The sequence below is a fragment of the Neolamprologus brichardi genome, chromosome 16, assembly GCF_056152115.1.
Source record: "Neolamprologus brichardi isolate AB-2024 chromosome 16, ASM5615211v1, whole genome shotgun sequence".
NCBI lineage: Eukaryota > Metazoa > Chordata > Actinopteri > Cichliformes > Cichlidae > Neolamprologus > Neolamprologus brichardi.
In genome coordinates this window covers 11,660,162-11,683,514 of record NC_142119.1, presented here as the reverse complement: position 1 = coordinate 11,683,514, position 23,353 = coordinate 11,660,162, and the positions used below count along the sequence as shown (strand labels likewise).

The window sequence follows — 23,353 nt, the reverse complement described above, 5'->3', positions numbered from 1 at the left end:
TGTAAAATCCTGTGTAAACAACTCCACAAAGAACATTCTAACTCATTCTGCATTGAGCCATCATTCTGCCATAAATATTGTTGTTAAGTGTAGGTAAGATACACAGGAAAACAAAAAAAACAAAAACAAAACAGGGGCATGAAATAGGGAGAGAGATGTCTGCACATCTGGTAGTGACACTCCATAGCTGAATATAAATGAATATAATAAAAATACAAAAATATTTAGTTCTTGAAATAATTTGTAATAAATAAAAATTTGTTAAAGCCCTATTTCTAGGATTTTAGAAGTTAACCCTACTTCTCTATAGAAACACTGAAAAGTTGATGACTAGCACTTGCCTTATATACATAATGATGTATTTCACCACAAAAATATCACACTTTCATGTTTTATTTATTTATTTTTTTCCAGTGCCTTCTCCCAGTGCCTTACGACTGGACACAACTGCCTCCTTTGGCACTGCCAGGGAAGTCGTTGCCATTAAGGACTACTGCCCGTCTAGCTTCACCACCCTGAAGTTCTCTAAAGGAGATCGCCTCTATGTTCTGGACTCGTCAGGAGGAGAGTGGTGGTATGCCCACAATAACAAAGAGATGGGTTACATTCCTGCAGCATATGTGGAGCCCATTAACTACAGAGACTCGTCCTTCAGCGACAGTGGGATGATTGACACTGTGGGAGACTGTAATGAGGAGGCAGCCAAAGAAATGGACCTTCTAGGCGAGTGGGCAGGAGTGATTCTTAAACCAACCACCTTCCAAAATGGAAATCCTTTTGCTACTAACCATACCTCTACAAATCCCTTTCTAAACGGGGGTCCCCAGAGCTCACTTGATCAAAACAGTAATGAAAAATCAGTTGATCTTCTTCTGTTTGATACCGTCACTCCATCGTTGCCCAAGTCCACCAGCAGCACTGCTGACATTAATGGTTTTGGCAGCGGTGTTATCAGTTTGAACCCTGTAAGTGCTGTGGGGGTCGGTCAGGTTATGCGCAGAGACAACCCGTTTTTTAGAAGCAAACGTTCCTACAGTCTGTCTGAGTTATCCATCCTGCAGGCACAGTCTGATGCTCCTCAGGCCTCTGCTAGTTTCTTTGGAGGCCTTAAAGCACCAGCACCAGAGCAGTTCCAGAGCAGGGAGGATTTCCGGACTGCATGGCTCACACACCGCAAGTTGGCCAGGTCCTGCCATGATTTGGATTCCCTTGGCCAGAACCCAGGCTGGGGCCAAACGCAGCCGGTGGAGACTAACATCGTATGTCGACTAGAGAGCTCAGGCGGAGCTGTCCAGCTTCCGGACACCAGCATCAGCATCCATGTACCAGAGGGTCATGTCGCCCCTGGGGATACACAACAGATCTCAATTAAAGCTCTGCTAGACCCGCCGCTAGAGCTCAACAGTGACCGCTGTACCACTGTCAGCCCTGTGGTGGAGATTAAACTCAGCAACATGGAAACCAAAACCACTGTTACCCTGGAGATGAAAGTGTCTGTTGTGGTAAAAATGGAGAGCAGGCAGACTACTGAAGTCTTGTGTGTACGAAGTGATTGTAAAGAGGGACCTTACACTCCTGTTCCTCAGGCATACATGTATGGAGACACAGTCCAGGTGTGCCTGGATAACCTTGAGCCATGTATGTACGTGTGTGTCGTGGCTCAGGCTCAATCCTTATCTCCAAATTCCACAGTTTGGGAGCATGTGGTTAAGAAGATCACTTTAGGAGTGTATGGTCCCAAACACATCCATCCATCCTTCAAAACAGTGGTGGCTATGTTCGGCCATGAATGTGCGCCAAAGACACTGTTGGTGAGTGAGGTTGGCAAGCAGGCCCAGTCTGCACCACCAGTTGCTCTCCAGCTCTGGGGCAAACACCAGTTTATCCTGTCCCGACCGCAGGACCTTCGTGTTGGAGTTTATTCCAACATGGCCAATTATGAAGTAAAGGCTAGTGAGCAGGCCAGGGTAGTTCGAGGATTCCAAGTCAAGCTAGGCAAAGTCAGCAGGCTTGTCTATGTCATTGCATCACGCGCAGACGATGTGTCGGATTTCACCCTAAGAATCCAGGTCAAAGATGACCAAGATTGTATACTGGCCCAGTTTTGTGTCCAGACACCAACACCGCCACCCAAAGCAGGCCCAAAGACAGCACAACGGCGATTCCTGAAGAAGAAGGAAGTTGGTAAGATTGTCTTGTCTCCTCTTGCCATTGCCACTAAGTATCCTGTTTTTCAGGACAGGAGAATAAACAACCTGAAGTTTGGAAAGTTAATCAAAACTGTCATACGACAAACAAAAAATCAGTATTTGCTTGAATATAGGAAAGGAGATTTTGTAGCTCTGTTAAGTGAGGAGAAGATCAAGCTGAAGGGCCAGTTGTGGACAAAAGAATGGTATATTGGATATTATCAGGGCAGAATGGGACTTGTTCATTGTAAGAATGTGCTAGTGGTTGGCAAAGTTAAGCCAATTTACTTCACTGGGCCTGACCTCACAACCTCATTGTTACTTGAGCAGATACTGAAGCCCTGCAAGTTCCTCACATATATTTACGCCTCTGTAAGAACTATATTGATGGAGAACATTGGCAACTGGCGAGCATTCGCAGATGCCCTTGGATATGTCAACCTACCCTTAACGCATTTTTGCCGCGCTGAGCTGGACAGCGAACCAGAGAGGGTTGCATCAGTGTTGGAGAGGCTGAAGGAAGACTGCAACAATGCCGAGAGCAAAGAGAGGAAGTCCTTCCAGAAAGAACTCCTGACAGTAAGTTACTACCTTGGCATCCTCCTCTGTAGCAGTGACATAGCGTTTTCTGATTTGAAGAAATGAAAATTGTTCTTTTCTGTTTTAACTTTTCAGTTTCATTTCGATACATTATGGCCTTCATTGGTCCAATTAGAGGCATTATTTGTTCTTTATCCCCTTGGTTGGACACTTGTTTCTTAAAGCAAAATTATCCCTCTGCTGTGTTATCTTCCCACAGCTGCCTTAGGATTTAGGCTGTGGTCCAGTCTACTGATTCTGCTGGGAGTGCAGTCAATAACTGCTGTGTAGGCATCGGGGTCTAATCAGGACCGAGGAGCTATGCAGAGCAGCAGAATACTTTGTCCCCATGAGTATGCTGATCGTACAAATCCAATAGATAGCATAGACTGCACTTGTAATTTTTTTTACTTTATGTGCAAATAAATCAAATACCAGGAAAGAAAAAAAAGTGTTGAGAGCTTAATGAAACTGGCTCTTACTCTGGTATGTACACTAAGACATTTCAGGAATGGAAACACAGGCAAATTTAATATACTGATACAATAATACTGAATTAATTAATTCTGTGAGGCTAGCGTGTGATTGATGATAAGTAACCCAAACTCTATTTTTTGGTGAAAAATGTCTGTTTTTCATTTGTGTCAGTTCCAATTACTATGATTTTGACCAGTGGTTGTGACAACTTGGGAAACAAATCCCGTATTCTTAGGTTATCATTAGGGGTTAGGGTTAGCGATACAGCTCAGCCAGTTAGAAAGAAACACAGGTGCTTGTCAGCTCATAACAAAAACCCTTTTCTTTACGTCTCTTTTTTCAGTTGGGCTTTAAGTAGAATATCAAATGTGGAACGCTTTAGCGAAGTTTAACATTTTTAGGGATTTTACTGGGGCTTTTCTTCTAAAGTAAACAGATGTGTCTGAAGCCTGGTCATTATGCTTATGTATTGTGTTTTTTTCTTTTCAGTGCATTCAGCCTTTTTTTTTTCCTTGGAGGGGGAAAGGCCAAAATGCTGAGCTGTGTTCACTGTAAATGTGCAAACCAGTTCTGTCTGGCACTCGGTTATGCATCTTCTGTCATGGAAATGTGGATTTTCGCCTCAGCGCCTCAGGCTGTCTGGATATCGAGCCTCATCCTTACATGCCTAAACACACTGTTTGTGGAACCGTGCTCCGTAAAATTTGGCATTTTTCATTTTACGACTTACATTTTACACGTCTGTGTGCCGCTGAAATATTACCGCCTTTTTAGTGGGCTGTGTCCCCTTTTGACTTGAGGCACTGTTTCTACGCTTTGTTTCTGTATCGGTACAATATCCTCCTGAGAGTTTCTCGGAGGTCACAGACATCTTACAGCTGAAGTAATGCCGAGCAGAAACACTGTAATTTACACAGGGTTGTAAACACTAGTTAGAAACATTTATAGACAGAGAAACTGCAGTATGGAAAAGAACATAATAAAAGGTGGTGACTGAAAATATGCCCTGCTGGGTAGTTTTAACATAGGCCTGTTTTTATGTTATTCCTGTCTGGATTACACATAAACTACTGGTTACTCTCAGGACAATCAAAGCACGCAATGATCACTCAGATTCGGTATCACGAACGGTTGTTTTACCAGCGTACATGTTCTTGTTTGACCGATGTGCAAACACTGCCCCCCCCCACCCCGAAAGCAGAATCTTTGCGTGATCAAATCTTCCTCTCCTCTGGAAATTGAGCTATTTTCTGTGTCGGGGGGACATTCTCCAAAGATTCGCCTGTGTGCCATTTGACGTGCCATTTTGAAGTCTATTTTTAGACGAAAGAGAACCAAATCAAAAGCACTGTGGCTGCACCAAAGAGCAGCCTTTGTGTTTAAATGTATGATGCTTTTTTAGTGTGCTTTGATTATTAGTAGAGAAAAGGAACATTGTATGTATATATGCACACATCCAGTCCTGCAATACATCTTCCTTCGCAACGATTATGAGCTTCAGTTTAAGCTGCACCTGTATTGCAGAGGCACAAAAGGTATTATGTTATGAGATGACTATGTTATGTGCTTATATTGTAACTTGGCCACTGATGTATGCTGTGTTCCAGAGTTTGTGCTTAAGGTGACATCTTTATAAGCCATGTTTTGGTCCACCAACAGTCCAGAACAAATTTTCTGTAATTTAGAACAGAAACTGAGCAAATCTTCACACTGGAGAGGCAGAAACAAGACAACAATTTGAGACTTACTTCTGCCATGTGAGTAACTTGCAGATCTTTTATAAACGGTAACCGGAAGGCAGAACAGCAGGGAAGTCTGTCACTCAGACTAATTCCCCATACATCTACATGATGTTTTATTCAGGAGTAAAACCAGTAGGGCTGTACTGCTGTGCTCATATTCATATAAATCCATCAATTCTTTTCTTACATTTTTTTAATTTCCACAACATGTTGGATTATCTGAGTGTTTATTACACTTCAAACCAATTAGCTGGTTTCAATTTAAAATATTATTTTTAATATTACGACAACCGCGGGTATTTTCTGGCGCCACCATCAGGTCAGGGTGTTCTTACACTAACTAACTTAGTGTAGCTAAGTTTTTCGTTGTTGTTTTAATAGTAGTCAGAATACTAAACTGGGATTAAAGTGAATTATTTTTGGTTTGCTGAGAGTGATTTTCAGAGAGCAATACAGTGCATTCTAGTGTTTTTTCCATAAGGTTTGTTTATATCAACAGGCAGGGACAAGCTTGACGTCTCTGTCGATACCTTGGGAGTACAGCTGAATATTTATTTCAGCTGTACTCCCAAGGTATCGATACCATAGATGGTAGATGTTTTAAAGTAAGTAAAGCGGAGACATGCTGTGGACTACAGTGATTTCAGATTTATGGACAGCTCAGTTGGCAACAGAAAAATAAAGTGGCATTATGTTAAAAAAAAGAAAGAAAAGCATTTACACCATCAATGTACTTTCCCTTTACTTTGTCTACAAACCATTTATTTGTGGGGCAGTTTATACTCCACCAGTAGACGGTAAAAACACCATCATGAGGCAAACTCACAGGTTAAATCTCACCACACTTAAACTTGATGTTAATGGGGTGTGTTTATTATTATTATGCTCAATTTCACCCTTTCAGATGCTGCTTTGAGCTTTAGGGAAGTTTTAAATTCTAAAAAGTGCTAGACTGTTATTTCATTTAATACATCTTATGTGGAATTCTTTCAGTGCGTAAATACAAATAGTGGAATGAATATAGCTTCCATCACACATGTAATAGTTTGGCCCTGCAGGACAGTCAGATGTGAGTTTTGTTGGTATGTAAAAAGAGTTTTGTTGTTGTTGTGGATAATGGAAATGATCCAAGTTATGTCTGTTGGATCTCAAACCTGCAGATGTTTCCTGCCTCATTGTTCCCAAACTAAACAGAAGATGCAGTTGTGGACTAGTAGGCGCCTGCAATCCATACGACCCCATTGTCTTCCTTGACCCAGACTCTGCACATAGGACCAATTTGAACTTGTCTGAGGCAGGTGGATGATGTCTATGAACAGATTGATATTTTAACAGTAAAAATGAGCAACTATGAGAAATCACTCATCTTTGGAAAAGAGAGTTTATTACAGAGAAATGGCTCTTTCCAAAATAAAAGCTATACTATACACTTCTTCTGGGCTATATTCTCAGCAGCATATTAAACATATCAGGTCCCCATAAGGAGAATCATGTGCTAACAGCTGTCTAAATGACTCAGGTAAAGTTTGTAGCATGCGTGCTTGTTGTTTTTGTCTGCTTCCACTTGTCTTTGCACTAGGATGATGTCGGCGTAAATGTGCAGTCATATTCATTGTGTTCCCACTAGTGCTGTCAGCGTTAATCTGAAATGATGTTAACGCCACAACGCGGCAAATCTCCGTTAACGAGCTACTGCGGATTGCACCGTGCGTGGGGCTGGACGGTGTCAACACGTTAACGAGCAAACGGTGCTAACGCAGTAGTTCCCACCATGTAATTGAGCATTGCTGGCACATCCGACATACTGTTTTACTTTTGTCCATGACGCATCTTACCTTCAGGGTCATGCTTCACATGAAAACCAAAATAGTTCCAAAGGCCAGATCTGAATGAGGGTGAGGGAGGTTCAATTTGCCATGTTGCAACGAGCTTAGCTTCTGTCTTGCTAGCTTGCGCTGCGCTCAGTGGATCTGCGCTCGACAGTGCAGCCTAGGCGGAGTAGTCAAAGGCAGATCCACTGAGCGCTGAAGCAAAATCTGACTGTACTTTTCTGTGCTCAGAATTACTTCAATTCTGACAAAACCCAGACATTACTGGCTGAAATGGGCTGGAGGTGACGGGTTTTAACAAACACATGGAAAGTAGGGAGAATTTCACAGACCTTGTGAGTTTAAGAATATCGGCATGATTTATTAGTCTTTCAATAACAAAATAAAACAGGGTCCGATAATGTGGGAGCCATCTTCCTAGTCAGTTTTGAGTGAATGTCTCTAGTAAAGAGCCAAACTTTGTGACCTGCCACATAGTTGGGAGAGGAGGGTCCTCCTGTGGTCTGCCAGTTGTTTGTTCTGCTCTTCTGTCTAAAGAAGCGCTGCCTTAATCTGATTCCAAATCCTATAGCAGTGATGTAGGTGGTGGTGGACTGATGGCCCTGCCAACTCTTGCTCCTTGGTTTGAAACGGGGATGCTTCAAAGACTGTCATTCCTGTTGCTGATGACGTGAGTGTATTGCATGTGCACTCAATCCAAAGCAACTGTGAGCTGGTAGACCAACTGGTAGACTGGTCCTACTGGTAGACTGGTTGGAGAAGGCTGTACAGTGCACAGAGCTACACCGCTTTGTCTGGCCATTTCTTTGGGGTGAAACCAAGAGGAAAGGCTAACCTAAGCACCCAGCGTTTTACAAAAATCCTTGCACACCTTAAATGACTGACACTCGCAGTCTGAACCGGTGTCATTAGGAATGCTGGGAAGTGAAAAACATGGTGGATCAATAAATTAGCTATCTCTAAGCTGGTGAGCAATTTAGAAGGTGGTTTGAAGTGGAAAGATTTAGAAAATCTTAGACTTCAAGGATTACTGTATTCCTTTCAGAAGGACAGTAACAAAACCTATTCCAACGCCAGGGTCTGTTGGTAGGGATTAGGGCTGGGCCATATCATACTGTTCACTGTAATACTGGTATAATGTTGGGCAATGATAAGAAAATGAAATATTGCGATAGAATATGGTAAAACACGCATGCGCAGTGCCTTTGTTTACATACGCACATGGCAGCGACGGAGAATGAAAGTGCGAAAGCGGATCGTTGAATGAAAAAGATGAACCAGAATTGGTTTGTAAAAATGCTGCAACTTCAGTGGTGTGGAACTGGTTTAGCTTTCGTCCGTCAGATCCAGAACAAAGCAATATTTTTGGTAGAGCATGCTAGCGGGCCGTTGTTATTACCGTGTTTTTTGGAAAATACGGCACACTTAAAATCAATCTTTTGATTTTTTTGAAAATTGACAGTGCCCTTTATAATCCCGTGTGCCTTATGTATGAATTCTGGTTGTGTTTACTCACCTCGAAATGATTTTATGATGTACACGGTGCTCGAAAGTCTATCGTAGGCAGGAGCCTCGCGGACAACATAATATTACCGTATTTTTAAGTTTTGTGGATATTATACGTGGTTATGCTGAGGATATGTCGGCCAATTTCGACTGGAAATGCCTTTTGGTTAAACTGTCAGCAAGGAATTTGCACGGTTACGTTTTTATATAACTTTAATGCACGTAAAAACAGCTGCTTGTTTAAGTGAAAATACATTGATGGGTTTTTTTTGCACTAATAAAGTTGAGGAGTTGTAAAGTATTTTGTCTAGTGTCAATTATATCGTCAGTTATATCGTTATCGCAAATTTTCAAATGTATATCGTAATAAATATTTTTGGTCATATTGCCCTGCTCTAGTAGGGTCCAGAGGTTATAATAGATCTGATGGGGGTTGTAGGAAAGATTTATTTAAGGCATAGACCGAGCAGGCTGACACATAAGAATAAACCTCCCTTTCCAGAGCAGACCATCAGAATGTTTGTTTAATAAAGTTTCTGGTTCAACTCACTCGAGGATGGCATGCAAATCTCCCAGCATTGAGCCCATTGGATTACTTGAGAGTGTATGGAGGAGGGAACATAAAGGCAGTTAGAAGGGCCTCTTCCTATGTCTGGATCATGTTGTCTTGTCTTGGTTGACTGTGGCTTCATGTCATTCTCTCCATGTTAGTTCACCCATATTTATGGGAGGAGCATCGGGACATTCTTTGGGAATGTGTCTGGTATTATATCCCTGGATTTTGATCAATAGGTAAAAGGAAATTTAGAACACCCACAAACAGTCCCTACCCAGCATGACAAGGACTCGACCTCTTAGAGCTGGGGTTTCAAGCTCCAGTCCTCGAAGGCCAGCATCCTGCTTGTTTTTGAGATATCCCTGCCCTACCTGTTGCTGGTTACCTGGATCAGGTGTGCTTTGCCAATAAGAAGGAACCAATGTTTCCACTCCCTCTGGGGCTAGCTTAATGGCAACATCGTCGTTCTTTTCAGATGAAGATAGACAGGATGTAGCTTACCATCTGAGCCAATGTTCTGGGAGATTGATTGAGTAAGGGAGGCATCTACATCAATAATCTAAAAACTTGGGGGAATAGTCAGGTTTGGAAGTCTGTATCGGCTTCTGGAGACCAGAGAAAGGAAAGAGTTGGTGTGGTGAGCATAGCTAGAGGAGCCAGAGTTCTGATGTTGTTCTGCTGCAGGAAAGCAGGGTAACTAACTGATAAGCAGGCAGGTAGGTTGATAATCAAAGTCCAATTCCAAAAAACCAAAGCATGAAAAGAAGAGTCTAACGTTACAGCTACTGAAGCTGAACTTGCTGGGAGAGGTGGATGGGAGAAGCCTGCCTTTAAAAACACAGAAGTGTGATAAAGAATGGGCATGAGGTGTGTGCATCCAGCTGCTTCACAATCTTATTAACTTCCATGCACCAGGGCGGCAACCTGCACACACACGAGAACACTCTCCAGAGCAAGAGAGCATGACACTAAGGGTTTTGTGACAAAGATATGTCGGGTGGAAAAATTGAGATGTAGAATGAAAAATGTCTGACACAATGTAAAATCACAGATTTCTAACTGATTTTCTTTCATGAAATCTGCAATTAGGTCCAAGTATAATCAAGTTTCTGTTAAAGGTTCTATAAGTGAGAATTAGAAGCCTAATATAATGTAGCAGCAGATAGTTTTTTCCTATGAAAATATATACAGGAGCAGAGAATGAAGTCACTCTCCCTCTGTGTGTGCGTTGTAATCTGAGATTTTTTTATTATATGTTTTGGTAGCTAATCTGTGTGTGCATGTCGGTGCATGTGAGACCCTCCCTGTGAAACTGTTATGGAAAAGCAAAGAGAGAAAATGATGTGACGTGGTTTCATTTTCAGCTCAGTGTTGATTCTGCTGGTGTTTTCCTGTGCTTCACCCACAGCAGCAGGAAAACCTCAGCAGACGCTTTCATAGTGTCGGGCTGGACACCAAACTCATTCAGTGTCATTTGGTTGCATTCTGTTCACCAAGAAATTTGATTAAAAAGGAATTTCAGCAGCTTGAGAGTTTCAAAGTCTTGTCATAAACTGTAGTTGTTTCTATTAATTTTTCATGCTTTGTTTCAAATTGTACAAAGCTATTATCAAGCAGCACTTCTTAATGTTCAATAAAATGCTGTAGATGCCATGCAAGCATTCAGATTTAATGTTTTGGGAGATACTACTGCTGTGAGCTTAAGAAAAAGAGCAGAAAAGTTGAATTTTAACATATAACCTAAATCATTTTATTTTTTAAAGTTGCAATTCTACTTTTCTAGGGTGTTGCAAGGGATTCACATACTTCAGACACATTAAGGTTTCCTGATAACAGTACGCTTACATCAAAGAGCGAGACATCTCCCTCAGGGGTTAGTAGAGACCCACCCATATCAAAAAATTGAACAATATTTATTGATGTTATAAGATAATTACATGATTTCAACACTATTTTACCCTAAACTGAGTGCTGTGTGATTGAGAAATTCTGGACAAGTTTTAACAGGCTCTCTCGGTCCTGCACTCCCCCTCTTTTTAATTCACTCCATTCCTCTCCCCTTATCTGCTCATGGCCTGTTGTAACCTCAACATGATGTTTGGGCACGTTCAGGTTTTTACACTAAACTGTAAACCTGCCTGCTAGATGCTTACTCAGACACCACTCGTTTGCCAACATTGATTTGCCTTTACAGTAATAGTGTGCATTTTAATGGAAAATGGCTAAAGCAGTAGAAATGTTAGGAAAATCTCTCTGCAGCTAAATCATAAAAATCTGAGGGAATAAACTTGTAAATATTTAATGTTTTTCTGACAAGTCAGTGTCATAGCCTTTCTGTCTTTCTCTTCCACACAGAGGTGGAAACTGATTAAATCCAATTTTTATGATAATTTGCCAGCATTTGTGTTAGAAATATAAATGACAATGACAAAACATGTATTATTACAACTATTAAAATTCTTTTGCAAATGCAGTCATTTTATGTTATGACAAGGATTGGATGGTTAAAGGGAAATGTATAGACACCTAAGTCTATTACTTAAACACATTAACCTTACGTCTGAAAGACCCCTGGCTCGATTCTGAGGGGTACAAACAAACCCAGCCTAACTGGGTCTCACATTGCTGTAAGTCCTAGTGCCTCTCCCAAGCCTGAGTAAAATGTGAGGAAGAGCAAAAACATGTGGCAAGTCAACATTTGGATACATCCACTGTGGTGGCCTCTTGGGAAATAGGGGATCAGCTGAAAGGTAATAGGCAATATATAATTTAGATATATTGCAACTCAAAATCAGCTTTCACAACCTGAATTGAAAATCAAGAGGTAACTTTGCAAGATTGTTTCTTTAGAATTCAAAGTCCTTCAATTGTTGATGGTCATTTGCAGTAGTAATGCAACAGTAAACGTAACAGTGTTACACGCCGTTATCATCAGTGATCACTTTGAAGAAAGTAGTGGAGTGTGATGGACCTCCTGTGGTGCTCTTAAAATGGGTCTTTAAATGACTGAAAAGACCAACTCCACAGACCTTTTCAGTGTGGACACTAATGTGAGTGTGCTGTAGCTTTTCTGTGGCAGCTTGTTCATTTTCATTGAAAGAGTGAAACAAAGAATCTCCTTGCAACTTTGTGAGGTATTCCCAGTATGATGTGTACAATTTTTGACGTTTCTCCAGATATCCTCTGGGCATCATTTAAGTCTAATTAGGCTTTTGTGTTTCCATCTCTGTGGTTCCATCTCGATGGCGGCAGGTCAGTGCTGGCTTCCTCAGTAACACTGATGTTAGTTTGCTTTTCTTGTCAGTGGATATGCAGGACTTTCAAATGCATCTCTGATATTAGAATTCAGGGTTGCTCTGTACCTGCTCAAAGTAATTGAGGTCTCTGGACCATATCAGTCTGGTCAAGATAAATGCCTCATAGATGAGTAGGGTACTTCCATACAAACTCAGGCAAATCTAAAAATGGAAAGAGTGCAAAACTATTCAGAATCAGTTATAGTGAAGTGGCTTCAGTATATTTAATGAAGCCATGCAAAATGTTATTCTTAATACTGTAAAATTATAATGGCTGAAAAACATATTAAAGCTGTACAACCAAATAAGTTTTGAATTCAAGTAAAAAATTAAAGTATTGAAAAAATTCAAGTATCACAATATGGTGATATTATCGGTAATCTAGAGATTTTTTCAGGTCTTTTTTTTTTCTACATCCATTCACAGCAACATTGTCAAGAGATATATCATAGTTTCAGTAACAAAAACATGACGCTGGTTTCTATTACTGTTTGACATAGAGTAACAGAAACCAACGTCCGTACTGTGGTGTGAGAAATGATCAAAAAGTCGAACATTTAAGTATTCTGATTCTGAATTTCATGGCTTATGAGAGCATGTGGGATAGGTGGCTGCTCAAAACAATTTATGGTGTGTGAAAGGTCTTTGATGCCACACACATCTTCTAGCTTTCATTCCTTTCACACAGTACACAAAAATACTGAATTCCCACCACAATCAGTCCTTTATAATTTCATGTCACTCATCCATCCATCCATCCATTCGCTTCCGCTTATCCTTTTTTTCAGGGTCGCGGGGGGCGCTGGAGCCTATCCCAGCTGTCATAGGGCGAGAGGCGGGGTACACCCTGGACAGGTCGCCAGTCTGTCGCAGGGCCAACACACAGGGACAGACAACCATTCACACTCACTTTCATTCGCACATTCACACCTAGTGGTAATTTTAGATTAATCAATTAACCTATCCCCACAAGGATATGGATCATGTCACTCATAATATTAATATTCTAAACATCCATCAGTCTCTATTTTTAAGTAGTCCAGTGGGGATGAAGCCTATCCCACCTGACTCTTGGTAAAAGGCCAAGTACAGCTTAGGTAAGTCCCCAAAAAGTCAAAGGACTAGATCAGGGGTCCCCAACTCCAGGCCTCGAGGGCCGGTGTCCTGCAGGTTTTAGATCTCACAATGGGTCTACACACCTGAATCAAATGATTAGTTCATTACTAGGCCTCTGGAGAACTGCAAGACATGTTGAGAAGGTAATGTAGCCATTTGAATCAGCTGGGTTGGATCACAGACACATCTAATAACTGCAGGACACCTGCCCTCAAGGCCTGGAGTTGGGGACCCCTGGACTAGATGAACCGTCTGCTGTGCAAGTAATCACTGATCAACCTGATCTCTGAAACTCTATGTAAAGCAACAAGGACTTTTGTAAAATAATTAAATTATGATGCATGTCAGTTTGAATGATTACTTTGCTTGCCCCCTGATTTCCAGACTTTGGAAGACCATGAGGGTTACGGTCACTTAGAGGTCATAGGATTAATCGTTTAAGCTCTAATTCTGACCCAACAACAGGAAAATCAAAAGAAAAATTTCCATTGTTTCAACATAAAGCATCAAATACAAAGAGAATTTTGTATTGGCTCACTAAATTTAGTATGTAATAAACACATTTCCTTCTGTCACCCTTGTGAGCTTTGCTCTTTCAGCTGAATGTCTTCTGTTCAGCACCAAAGAAACCCCACGTCCTGTTCTTCCTTTCAGTCAGATGCCGGTGTAGAGATTCCACAAGATCTTGAGGCGTGGGACCACATGGGGGGCGGGGGACCTCTGTTGTATCTCAGAGCTAAAAGGGGATTTTCATTTCAAAGCTCTCACTCAGCTCTGCAGCTGAACATCTGACCCCACTGAATTACTTGCAGTGAGATCAGTGGAGCATATCGAGCTTGGGAATAATAATAACATCCTATTTCTGGAGGAAGGCTCTGAAAAATGGCGAGGCCCATTATATGCAATTTGCGCTCTGCTATGCCATTTTTGTACACAGATCAATCTAGGTTTTTTTTCCCCCATCCCTGGCCTCCTTCCTCTTTTTTTTTCCTCCCTCCACTTCCTCTTCCTCCCCCTCCTTCAGTGGTTGGGTGTGGTGAGTTGCTGCTTCTGGAATAACTGTCTGAACAACAGCTCGCTTACTCTCAGGAGATTCTGCCTTTTTGGGGGGAGTTACTTAAGAATTAGGAGACTTCAGATGCAGGGTAAAAACCAGCAGCTGGGCTCTCTAATCTCTCCAATGTTTTGGTTTTTGAGGCTGATGCCGCTGCTCGCAAAGTGGTAAAGAGATGAGAAAGAACAGACAAGAAAGAAAGAAGTGTGCCAAAGATAGAGCACAGAGGCTGCAAATGGGTGAGGTGGAGGAAGTCAGATGGAAAATGAAGATGGGATAGAAAAATAATAAAGAGGAGATTGAAGTGGAGAGATTGACTGTCAGTTTTCTAGGTGAGCGGAAAAGAACTGCAACAGGACAATGGAAGAAACAAATCATTTATCAAAATTGTCATTGCTTTAGTTTGGTTGTTTTCTACAAGTCTAAAGGCACCCTCTCTCTCTGTGTGTTTGTGTGTGTGTTTTGGTGTGTAACAACAGACACTGCAACCACCCGCTTCGTTCGTTTCCACATCGCCGTTATCTCTGAAAATATGTCTGGAGGAATTTTCTTCTCATTTTGACAAGCAGATCATTTATGCAGCAGGGAGAGCTGCGGGGCTTCAGAGCACTGATTGCTGAGCTAGTGAAACAAACTCGGTGGCATTTAACACACACACACACAAACATTCAGAGAGTCCTATAACACATAAAGCAGCTGACATTTTGGAAAAACGCAGCACAGTAGTTGATTCCTCTATAGAGGCAGAGTATTATCCCACTGCATAGAAGCTTTTTAAATGGCAATAATGACAGTGTGCCCAGCTCGGCCTTCTGCAGTGCAATTATTAGTTTAGAATCAGACTCGGTGACTCGTGAGTGAGCCACGCTCTGTGATAAATACTTTACAACACGCCATCAAAAATTTACAGCAAGGAGAATATTTCCAACCACCAAGACGCTCCAAAAAGAGACCAAAGTGTGGATCCACAGAACATCTTCTTTAAACTCAAACAGTGAAATAGACCTCATTACTGCAGGGAAAAAACATTCATAGTACTGTGCCTGTACCTGTACCTGTACTGTGTCAGGAGCTGCACCAGCATTACAGATCACATGTAAGATGGGGTTTGTAGCATGTTTACTTAAAATGCTGGTTTTTGGCTTACCAACATAAAACTTTGAAGTAGCAAAATTCAAGTTTTACTTAAAATAACACTTAAGGTTTAAAATGTAAAGCAGAAAATCCTAACAGACTGAAGGATTACTGACCACTCAGTCCATTATAGGCATGATAATGCCTGTAATGGACCGGGTGGTCATTATAAGGACCATTGCTACAGCCGACAGTTATTACACCACTGTGCTACTACTCTAGAAAATGGACTGGTTCTTATATAGCGCTTTTCTACTCTTCTGAGCACTCAAAGCGCTTTACACAACTTGTGCATTCACCCATTCACACCCATTCGCACAAGCACATTTCTCTAGGTGCTTTCTAGATAACATTCACACACATTCATACTCCGATGGATGCATCGGAGAGCAATTTGGGGTTAGTATCTTGCCCAAGGATATTTGGCATGCAGACTAGGGGAAGCCAGGAATCGAACCACCAACCTTCCGATCAGTAGATGACCTGCTCTACCACCTGAGCTACAGCCACCCCAGAAAAGTGTGATAAGGTCTACCAGGTGGCCAGTGACCTGTCTAGGGTTAGGTTAAGGGTTTTATTGGGTTTTGTTTTAGCAACATGCTAAATAGGCACATTTTCAGAAACTAGAAGATGTTGCATTTTCAATGAAGTTTCGGACTTTTAAAAAGGGGTGGTTGTTAAAGAAACCCTACCTCCAACCCTAACACATACTGGGTCGCCAATGGTAGGGAAGGTAGCACCAGCAGGTAGGCTGCTTCAGTCATTCACATTCAGTTCAGATGCCCCTGTGGAACAGCAAGTGATTAGCTCACTCAGCATTGCTTTGTAGCTGATATGTGGTTGCTAGGGGACAATCCAGACATAAGCAGCCTAGGTAACCCCCTAATCTATATATCATATGTCAATCAGCAGTATCCTTTACTCTTGTTGGTAGTTGCTTCAATTACTTGACTTCAAGCTATGAAAACATTAATTCTGGAGCCGCCCACTTTGCGCTGACAGCAGTTATTTCTTTCCCTGAAGTTGCGAAAGCCTCTTTTCCATTAGTACCTACTCGACTCGGATCGACTGGTTTTCCATTACAACCCAGGAGTACCTTGTTTGCATGCTTGTCTGTGCGTCCCGCGACACAATAAATGTGCAAGATGAACGCTACAACAAAGGTGGATATCGAAGCGAATATATACCTGCTGCTCAGTCTGTTGCTTTTCGTCAGACTCGGGGACCACAGCGTTGTTTTTTGTAGCCATTTCCCTTGTCGAGTTTCAAAATTGGCAGTTTTGATTTTCGGGAACGAGACACTCTCATGACTCATCGAGTGACAGTACTGACCAGCCAATCAGTGGCATGCAGTCTGACGACGTCAGAATTTAGTACCTGTTTGGATTGCTTGGAACCCTAGCCGAGCAGGTACTAAAAAACGACCTCGTCCCAGGTACTGTGACCTAATGGAAAACCCTGAAAAACGTGGCGAGTTGATCTGAGTAGGTTCTAATTGAAAAGGGGCTTAAATGTCGCTGACTTGTATGGTGTGTGGTCACCACGTCACTGCATCAAGTCATCCTGTGTGAGCACCCCTTTAACCCTTTCTCCACAAGTAAAGGCATTTTCTTTTTAGCCATTGCTATGTAGCTTATATTTGGTAATAAAGTGGCTGTTTGTGACCCTGTTGTACTGGTAGTTGCTTCAAGCTTGCAACCCCAAAGCTGAGATTTGTCTAACTCGTGAGCCTTCATTGGAATTCCTCTGTCCCTGGTCACCGCATGGCTGTGTGATCTGCGGCAGGACACAGGGTGGTGTGTTAGCTCATTATTCTTGGTTTTTGTGCTGTTGCATTTTTATCTTTATAGTGACCCCTCACTTCTTTTTATATTTATTGTGTCATGTGTTTCTTTCCTGTTCTTGTGTGCTTTCATAAAGTTCCTTGTCCAGAGTGGGAATGCTTATTCTCTTTTTTTTTGGAAATACGTTAAAAAGTTAAACATTAAAATACCAGTATACAGCAAAATAATAACATCTCAGTTAAACTCGCCTTGTTAATAAAATCCAAAACTCTGAACCTACGAAATACAATAAATATGTGTTTATTTTCCTAATGTTTGCTGGACTTTGTCAGTCCAACAGTTTCTGCCGCAGTAAACAAATTCTAATATTGTTAGAGACTTAAAGTTGTGTTGAGACAGGAAGTGTTCTCCTTTATTTTGGCAGGAATTTCCTGTTGTTATCTAGCAAGGAAACAGGTGCTTGTATTGCTAAAATCCTCTTCCCCTTAACATTCACAAAGATATCCAGAAAAATACCAAACAAACATTGTGTGATTCTGTCTGTCACTCAACGTCCAAATCAAACTTCAGCTGCAGATTTTGTCCAGAAATGTCTGATCGACTCAGTTTGCTTCTCCGTCTTTGATGTAATGTGGCTACAGATCAGCATTCCAGCAGAACAGCAAAACGCCGTCTGATTGGCCCCCCAGCTGCCGCTATCTCATCCTCTGGTCTTCTCTCAGAGCGAGAGAGGCTGCTGGAGCATGACATCTGCATTCCTTACCCCCTCCCCCAGTCTCCCGTCCACCCCCCCAATATCCTGTCGTTCCACACATTCCTGCACATCCAGCTGAGGTCCAAAGTGGAGCTTTAAACTCACCTACGCTCTGTTGAGCCTGCAAGTCAAAGGCTGCATCCGAGTGTGTGCTGGCACTTCTGTCTTTGTGAGGACACTCGGAATAGAAAGTTTTCGTTCCTCATTTGGTGATACAGTCTGAAACAGTTTCCATGCATTTCTATCAAAAAGAGATCAGTGTTGTTGGCACAAACCTGGAACCAGCACGGCACCATCAAACTGTTGGGCCTAAAGTTAATATCAGTGCTGTTGGGCCTTCTAGCTTCTGTAAAGGGCAGGATTCAGACTTAGTTCAGACTTAGTTCTTAACTTGCACTGCTTGAAGATTAGCACTCCAGGTGTACACCCCCCCACCCCACCCCATGTGGCGACCACATGCCACACTGCTGAGAGCAGCCAGCCCGGGTTCGAGTCCAACCCTGTCTTCCCCTGCTTTCCTGACCCTTCTTCACTGTATCTATCAAAATAAAGCTCAAAAAACACTTTGCAACTCATTTTATGAAAATTTCTCCATAAATGGATATAAGCCTCTAGAATACACTGTCTTCACAATTGTACTCATAAAGTCAGCACACATTAGTGGGAATGCACTTATTTGCATGAGATTCATTTGGATTTGCAAATCTGCTCTGACGTGCTGCAGGTCCTCTCCGCCGTAGGAACACAGCGAGTCTCCGCAGTCTTTAGTTTTCCCACAATCACCAGTCATCTGGGCAGAATTGACAGAGACAGAGAGGTTGCAGGGGCTGATGGGAGGGGCCGGGCTCCTGTCCAAACCAGTTAAATTCAAACAAACAGGAGTCCCTTTAGCATCATGCATTTTTCTTTCTTAGTTTTTATTCTCTCTGTCCTCAGTTGTCCTATTTTTGGTTAGAAGAAAGTCAGATAATTACTGTTTATTTAGACCCAACTACATCATGAACGTGGTAAAAGACCAGAGACATTTTTGACCAGACTGGGGAATTTTGTAAGAAAATGTTGGGACACTTTGGACATCAGACATGTCATTGTTGTGTACTGGATCTCATATTGGATCCTGTGTGTATCAGTGTTGAGCTGCTGCATTCCTCATGTCATAAATATGCTACTGAAGCAACACAAGGTTCTTACTTCTACATCCAACACGAAGCTCGTAAAAATTGCACAAAGCTGAGATTTGCAGTGGGTTAGAGAGGCCAGCTGTGGAAAAAAACATGGTATCATATTAGTGGACTGAAACCTGTAGATGTGCATTTATTTATTAATTGTATCTTTGTAAAGGGTGATTTCTGTCTGGCGTCTGGTCACTTTGCACCTTAAACAGAATTTTTGTGAACACACTGTATGTATGTTCATGTTGTGTGTATTATTGTAGGGTCTACCTTACAGTATAAAGCGCCTTAAGGCAACTGTTGTTGTGATTTGGCACTATATAAATAAAATTGAATTGAATTGAAATTAAACACTGATTCCAAACCAGAATTCTTCAGAATCAGGAATTGAATCTGAATCGACCTCCATCACTCAAAGGTGAATAATTTATTTAGAACCCACATCTGAAATCTTCTCCCTCTCCTTTCTCTGCAGGCCCTGTTGAAGATGGACTGTCAGGGTCTTGTTGCCCGACTGGTGATGGACTTTGTCCTCCTCACCACCGCCGTGGAGGTAGCCGGCCGCTGGAGGGAGATGGCCGAGAGGCTCATCAAGATTTCGCGCCAACAAATGGATGCTTACGAGGCACCACACCGTGACAAGAACGGGGTGGTGGACAGCGAGGTATGCGTCTCCTAACATCTCAAAAAAAGATTTCACACAACAACAACTTCAGTTGCAACTGGCAAAAACAACAAATCCATTCTGTACAAGCCTGATCAGCTTTATTATGTTTTAGGACTGAACACTCAGTTATTTGCTTGTCTGTTTGAATCTGTAACATTAAGACATTCATGTTCCTCAGAGGATGAAATCAGCTGACCTAAGCAGCTGAAAGTGTAGGTGATTCCTGACCTGATTATTGTGTTTTAAAGGAACAGTGACACATCTTGAGAAATACAAATGTTTCACTTTTCCCTTCTGTCAAAATCACAAGAGGACCGAGTGCATCTGTATCATTCTGTCAGCCGGTGACAGTTTTCCGACATGTCAGTGTCCCAGAAGATCATGACACGTTTGTTTCTCTTCTTGTCCGCAGGCCATGTGGAAGCCGGCATACGACTTCCTGGTCACGTGGGCAGCTCAGATTGGCGATAGCTACAGGGATGTGATCCAAGAGCTTCACATGGGCCTGGACAAGATGAAGAACCCCATCACCAAACGCTGGAAGCACCTGACCGGCACGCTCATCCTGGTCAACTGCTTGGATGTCCTGCGGAGCTCCGCTTTCAGCCCCTCTGCTCAGGACGACTACGCCATCTGAACCCAAGCATTGCCCCACACCAGCATACCTTGCTCTTCAGGAGCAATTTTTTTTTGAAATTGCAACGTTTGAAATGCTGCATATCAGCTGTTTGCTCACTCTGAATGCCACTACTGCTGTCGTTCCTGCAGCGTTGCCTTCAGCTCTTCGTGCCCAGGGCAACATCACCAGACAGGCCCCACGTCCCCAGCAAACAACACAGTGCTGTATGGAGCTTGCAGTATTCACAGAGACTCTTTTAATAGCTTCAGTCTTGCACAGTTATGTATTTTTGTACTCTTATTATGGCACAGCAGTTTTTTAAGCAACCATTTGGTTAAGATCTGTGGATTGAATGCCAAGACAGACATTTTTATTAAGAAAAGACATTTTTAGATATTGTATCCTCGTATCCTCACGTGTCAGATCTGTTCTATTTATTTATACATTAAGAAGAAGGAGCATCACCTTTGGTCTGTCTTCAGCTTCTCCCTCACTGCAGTCCTTCAAATTTCAGTGATCCAAATATTTTGGTGTCCTCTATTTTCGAAGATCTGAGACTGAAGATTGTACACTCAGTTTTACACTGAAACGCGCAGTGTTTTTGTAGAACATGAATCAATGGATTTATTAGATTTAAACTGAATATTTAGTTTCTGCAAAATTTAAAACCCTTGTGTCAGTTTTTAATCATCTTTTGAGTTTTGGCCTCCTAAAAAATGTTATTGTTTTCTGATTAAATTTATTGTAACAAACGTGACCTTCTAAACATCAATTGATAAATCAGCCTCGACCTGAGCCATACTCACTTTGTTCTAATTCACTCAACTTGTCCCAACCTTTCCAAAACTGAGAATGTCAGACACGGACATCCACAGTCCATGTCTGACTTAGAATGCACTCCCGTTAGGCAATTTTGAGCATGCTTAACCCGCCACAGTCCAGTTTGTGTGAGGAGTGTGAATGCATCGTGCCCGCCTGTGGGAGAGAAAGGTCTCTCAAAGAGTCCTGAATTAAAATCTGTGCAAAAAGTGTGCAGCAGACAAGATGGTAGTAAAAGTCAAACTGTGGCGGGCTGTTTAAAAGGTTATTTTCGGACAGAATCAGACAGAATAATTTTTTTAATCAAGTGGGTCTTTACATGTAGTGTTTATTCCCTGCAGATCATTGAAATCTAAGTTAATTTAGATAATCCACTCAAATCTTATGGATCACCACAGCAGGTCTTTTGCCTCTATCTCACCCAAATAAGTGCCTGGAGGCATTTCAAATGAATTGTTAAGTTATGAGACTCTCTTTTAAAGGAACTTTGACAGGATGCATGTGACTTGCTTGCTGGTCAAATGCTTTCTGCTGCTTTTCTTTGCACATCAGAGTGGACCTCATTTAATTTCAAGTAGCATTTCGTGAGTTCATACATGGCCTTTCCGCAGCCCCTCAGTTCCTCCTCTGTTCACCTCTTTAAGCCAACTTTCCTCTGATTGGCTGCCCCTCGTAAAGAAAGCATGAACAGCAGATAGGTGGAGCTTCTATCCTCATAGCCTGAGATGTGAGCGTAGAAACACTGCTTCATACTGACATTAAAAAAGCACCAAAAGTAAAAATAAAATGTCTGAAAGAGTATTTAGAGTAGCATGACGCCTGAGCTTTTGACACACAGGGATTCCTTCTACATATGCTGACCTCATTATCTGAAACCTTGGCCGTGTTCATTGTTAGTAACGACCGCTTTCAAAGAAAAAAAAAGGGAATAGTATAACTGGTTCACCTTAAATAACAGCTAGGTTTGTGAGAGAAAACTCAAAACAAAGTAAATTTAATAAGCTGCATTGCATTGTGCTTTGGGAGAGTGCTTTTGTTCTACTAAACGGTAGTATCATGATGAAGTGTGTGGTTCTGCAAGTGGGGTTTAGATGCTAATTTTATTTCAGGATAAAGTAAAGTCGAGGAGAAGAGCACTGGCGAAATTATGGGGAGAAAAGTGAAGCATGTTTAGCCCTAAAAGCACAAAGTAGAGAGATGGAAGGGGGACGGTGGAGATGGGGCATGATTCACTGTGTCCTGCGTAATGGGGACCGTAAACTGAACTGGCTGAAATATGAGTCACAGTCAAGAACACTGACTGAGTGTTAGGATTGGTCCATCAAGGATTTACGTCTTGATTAACGATTACCTTGAGCCTGTACCTCCATATAGTAACCAAACTCGCACCTCTTAGTTCTGAACTCTCTCATCTTTGTTATGCAAAATCTGTTGTTTTTTTTCTTTCTGTGTTTTTTATAAAGCTTGCCAAAAATAAGTAGAGCTCTACACAAATAACCATGTACAATGTTGAGACCACTGTTGTAATGACACTGTCTATCAAAGCTTCTCTAGCTTTCGTCCCAGTGCTGCATACTGTATAATGTGCTAGTGACACAGCCAGTGTTGAGTTGAAAACCTTTTTTGTGACTGCATACTTTTACGGAAGAGACTCTAAATAAAATGTAAATATTTGTACACGACATTCGTGAGAATTGACTTGCTGCTGGCTGCGCAAACAACCCCCTCACCCCCACCACCATCACCAACAAACGGGGCACCACAGTCAGGAAACTCCTTATCTGAAGCATGGGAGACAGGCCGTCATGTTTCAGGTGTTATCAGTTCTCTGTTTGTGGAAAAAAAAACAATGGCTGAGAAAGTGTGCAGTTGAAGTTGGTAGGGATGCAGGAGAGATTCTGGGTAGTTTCTGGCTATAAATTGCAAGACCAAGAGAAACTAGAAGGGTGGCTTAGGTAGCATAAAAAAGGGTTGATGATCTGTACCAGTCCCTGTTCTCATTGTTGAACTGCTCTCATTATACTGTCCATTTTCTTAAAGATGGGGGCTGGAGGTTCTTG

At 41.9% G+C, this 23,353-nt stretch overlaps 1 protein-coding gene across 2 annotated transcripts in view; it reads left to right on the top strand.

The window, feature by feature from the left end:
- The window catches only part of LOC102779698 (SH3 domain-binding protein 4), a 45,309-nt gene extending 22,340 nt beyond the window's left edge, over nt 1-22,969 (top strand). The window contains exons 3-5 of one of the 2 annotated variants that reach the window (XM_006806001.3): nt 415-2,768; nt 19,664-19,852; nt 20,268-22,969. In XM_006806001.3, the coding sequence (XP_006806064.2) occupies nt 415-2,768; nt 19,664-19,852; nt 20,268-20,492 (2,768 nt within the window). In that variant the 3' untranslated portion in view covers nt 20,493-22,969. Of the gene's footprint in view, nt 1-414; nt 2,769-2,988; nt 3,200-19,663; nt 19,853-20,267 lie in introns of those variants that run through there. The other variant, XM_006806002.3, reaches the window with a different exon arrangement.
- The last annotated feature ends 384 nt before the right edge of the window (nt 22,970-23,353 follow it).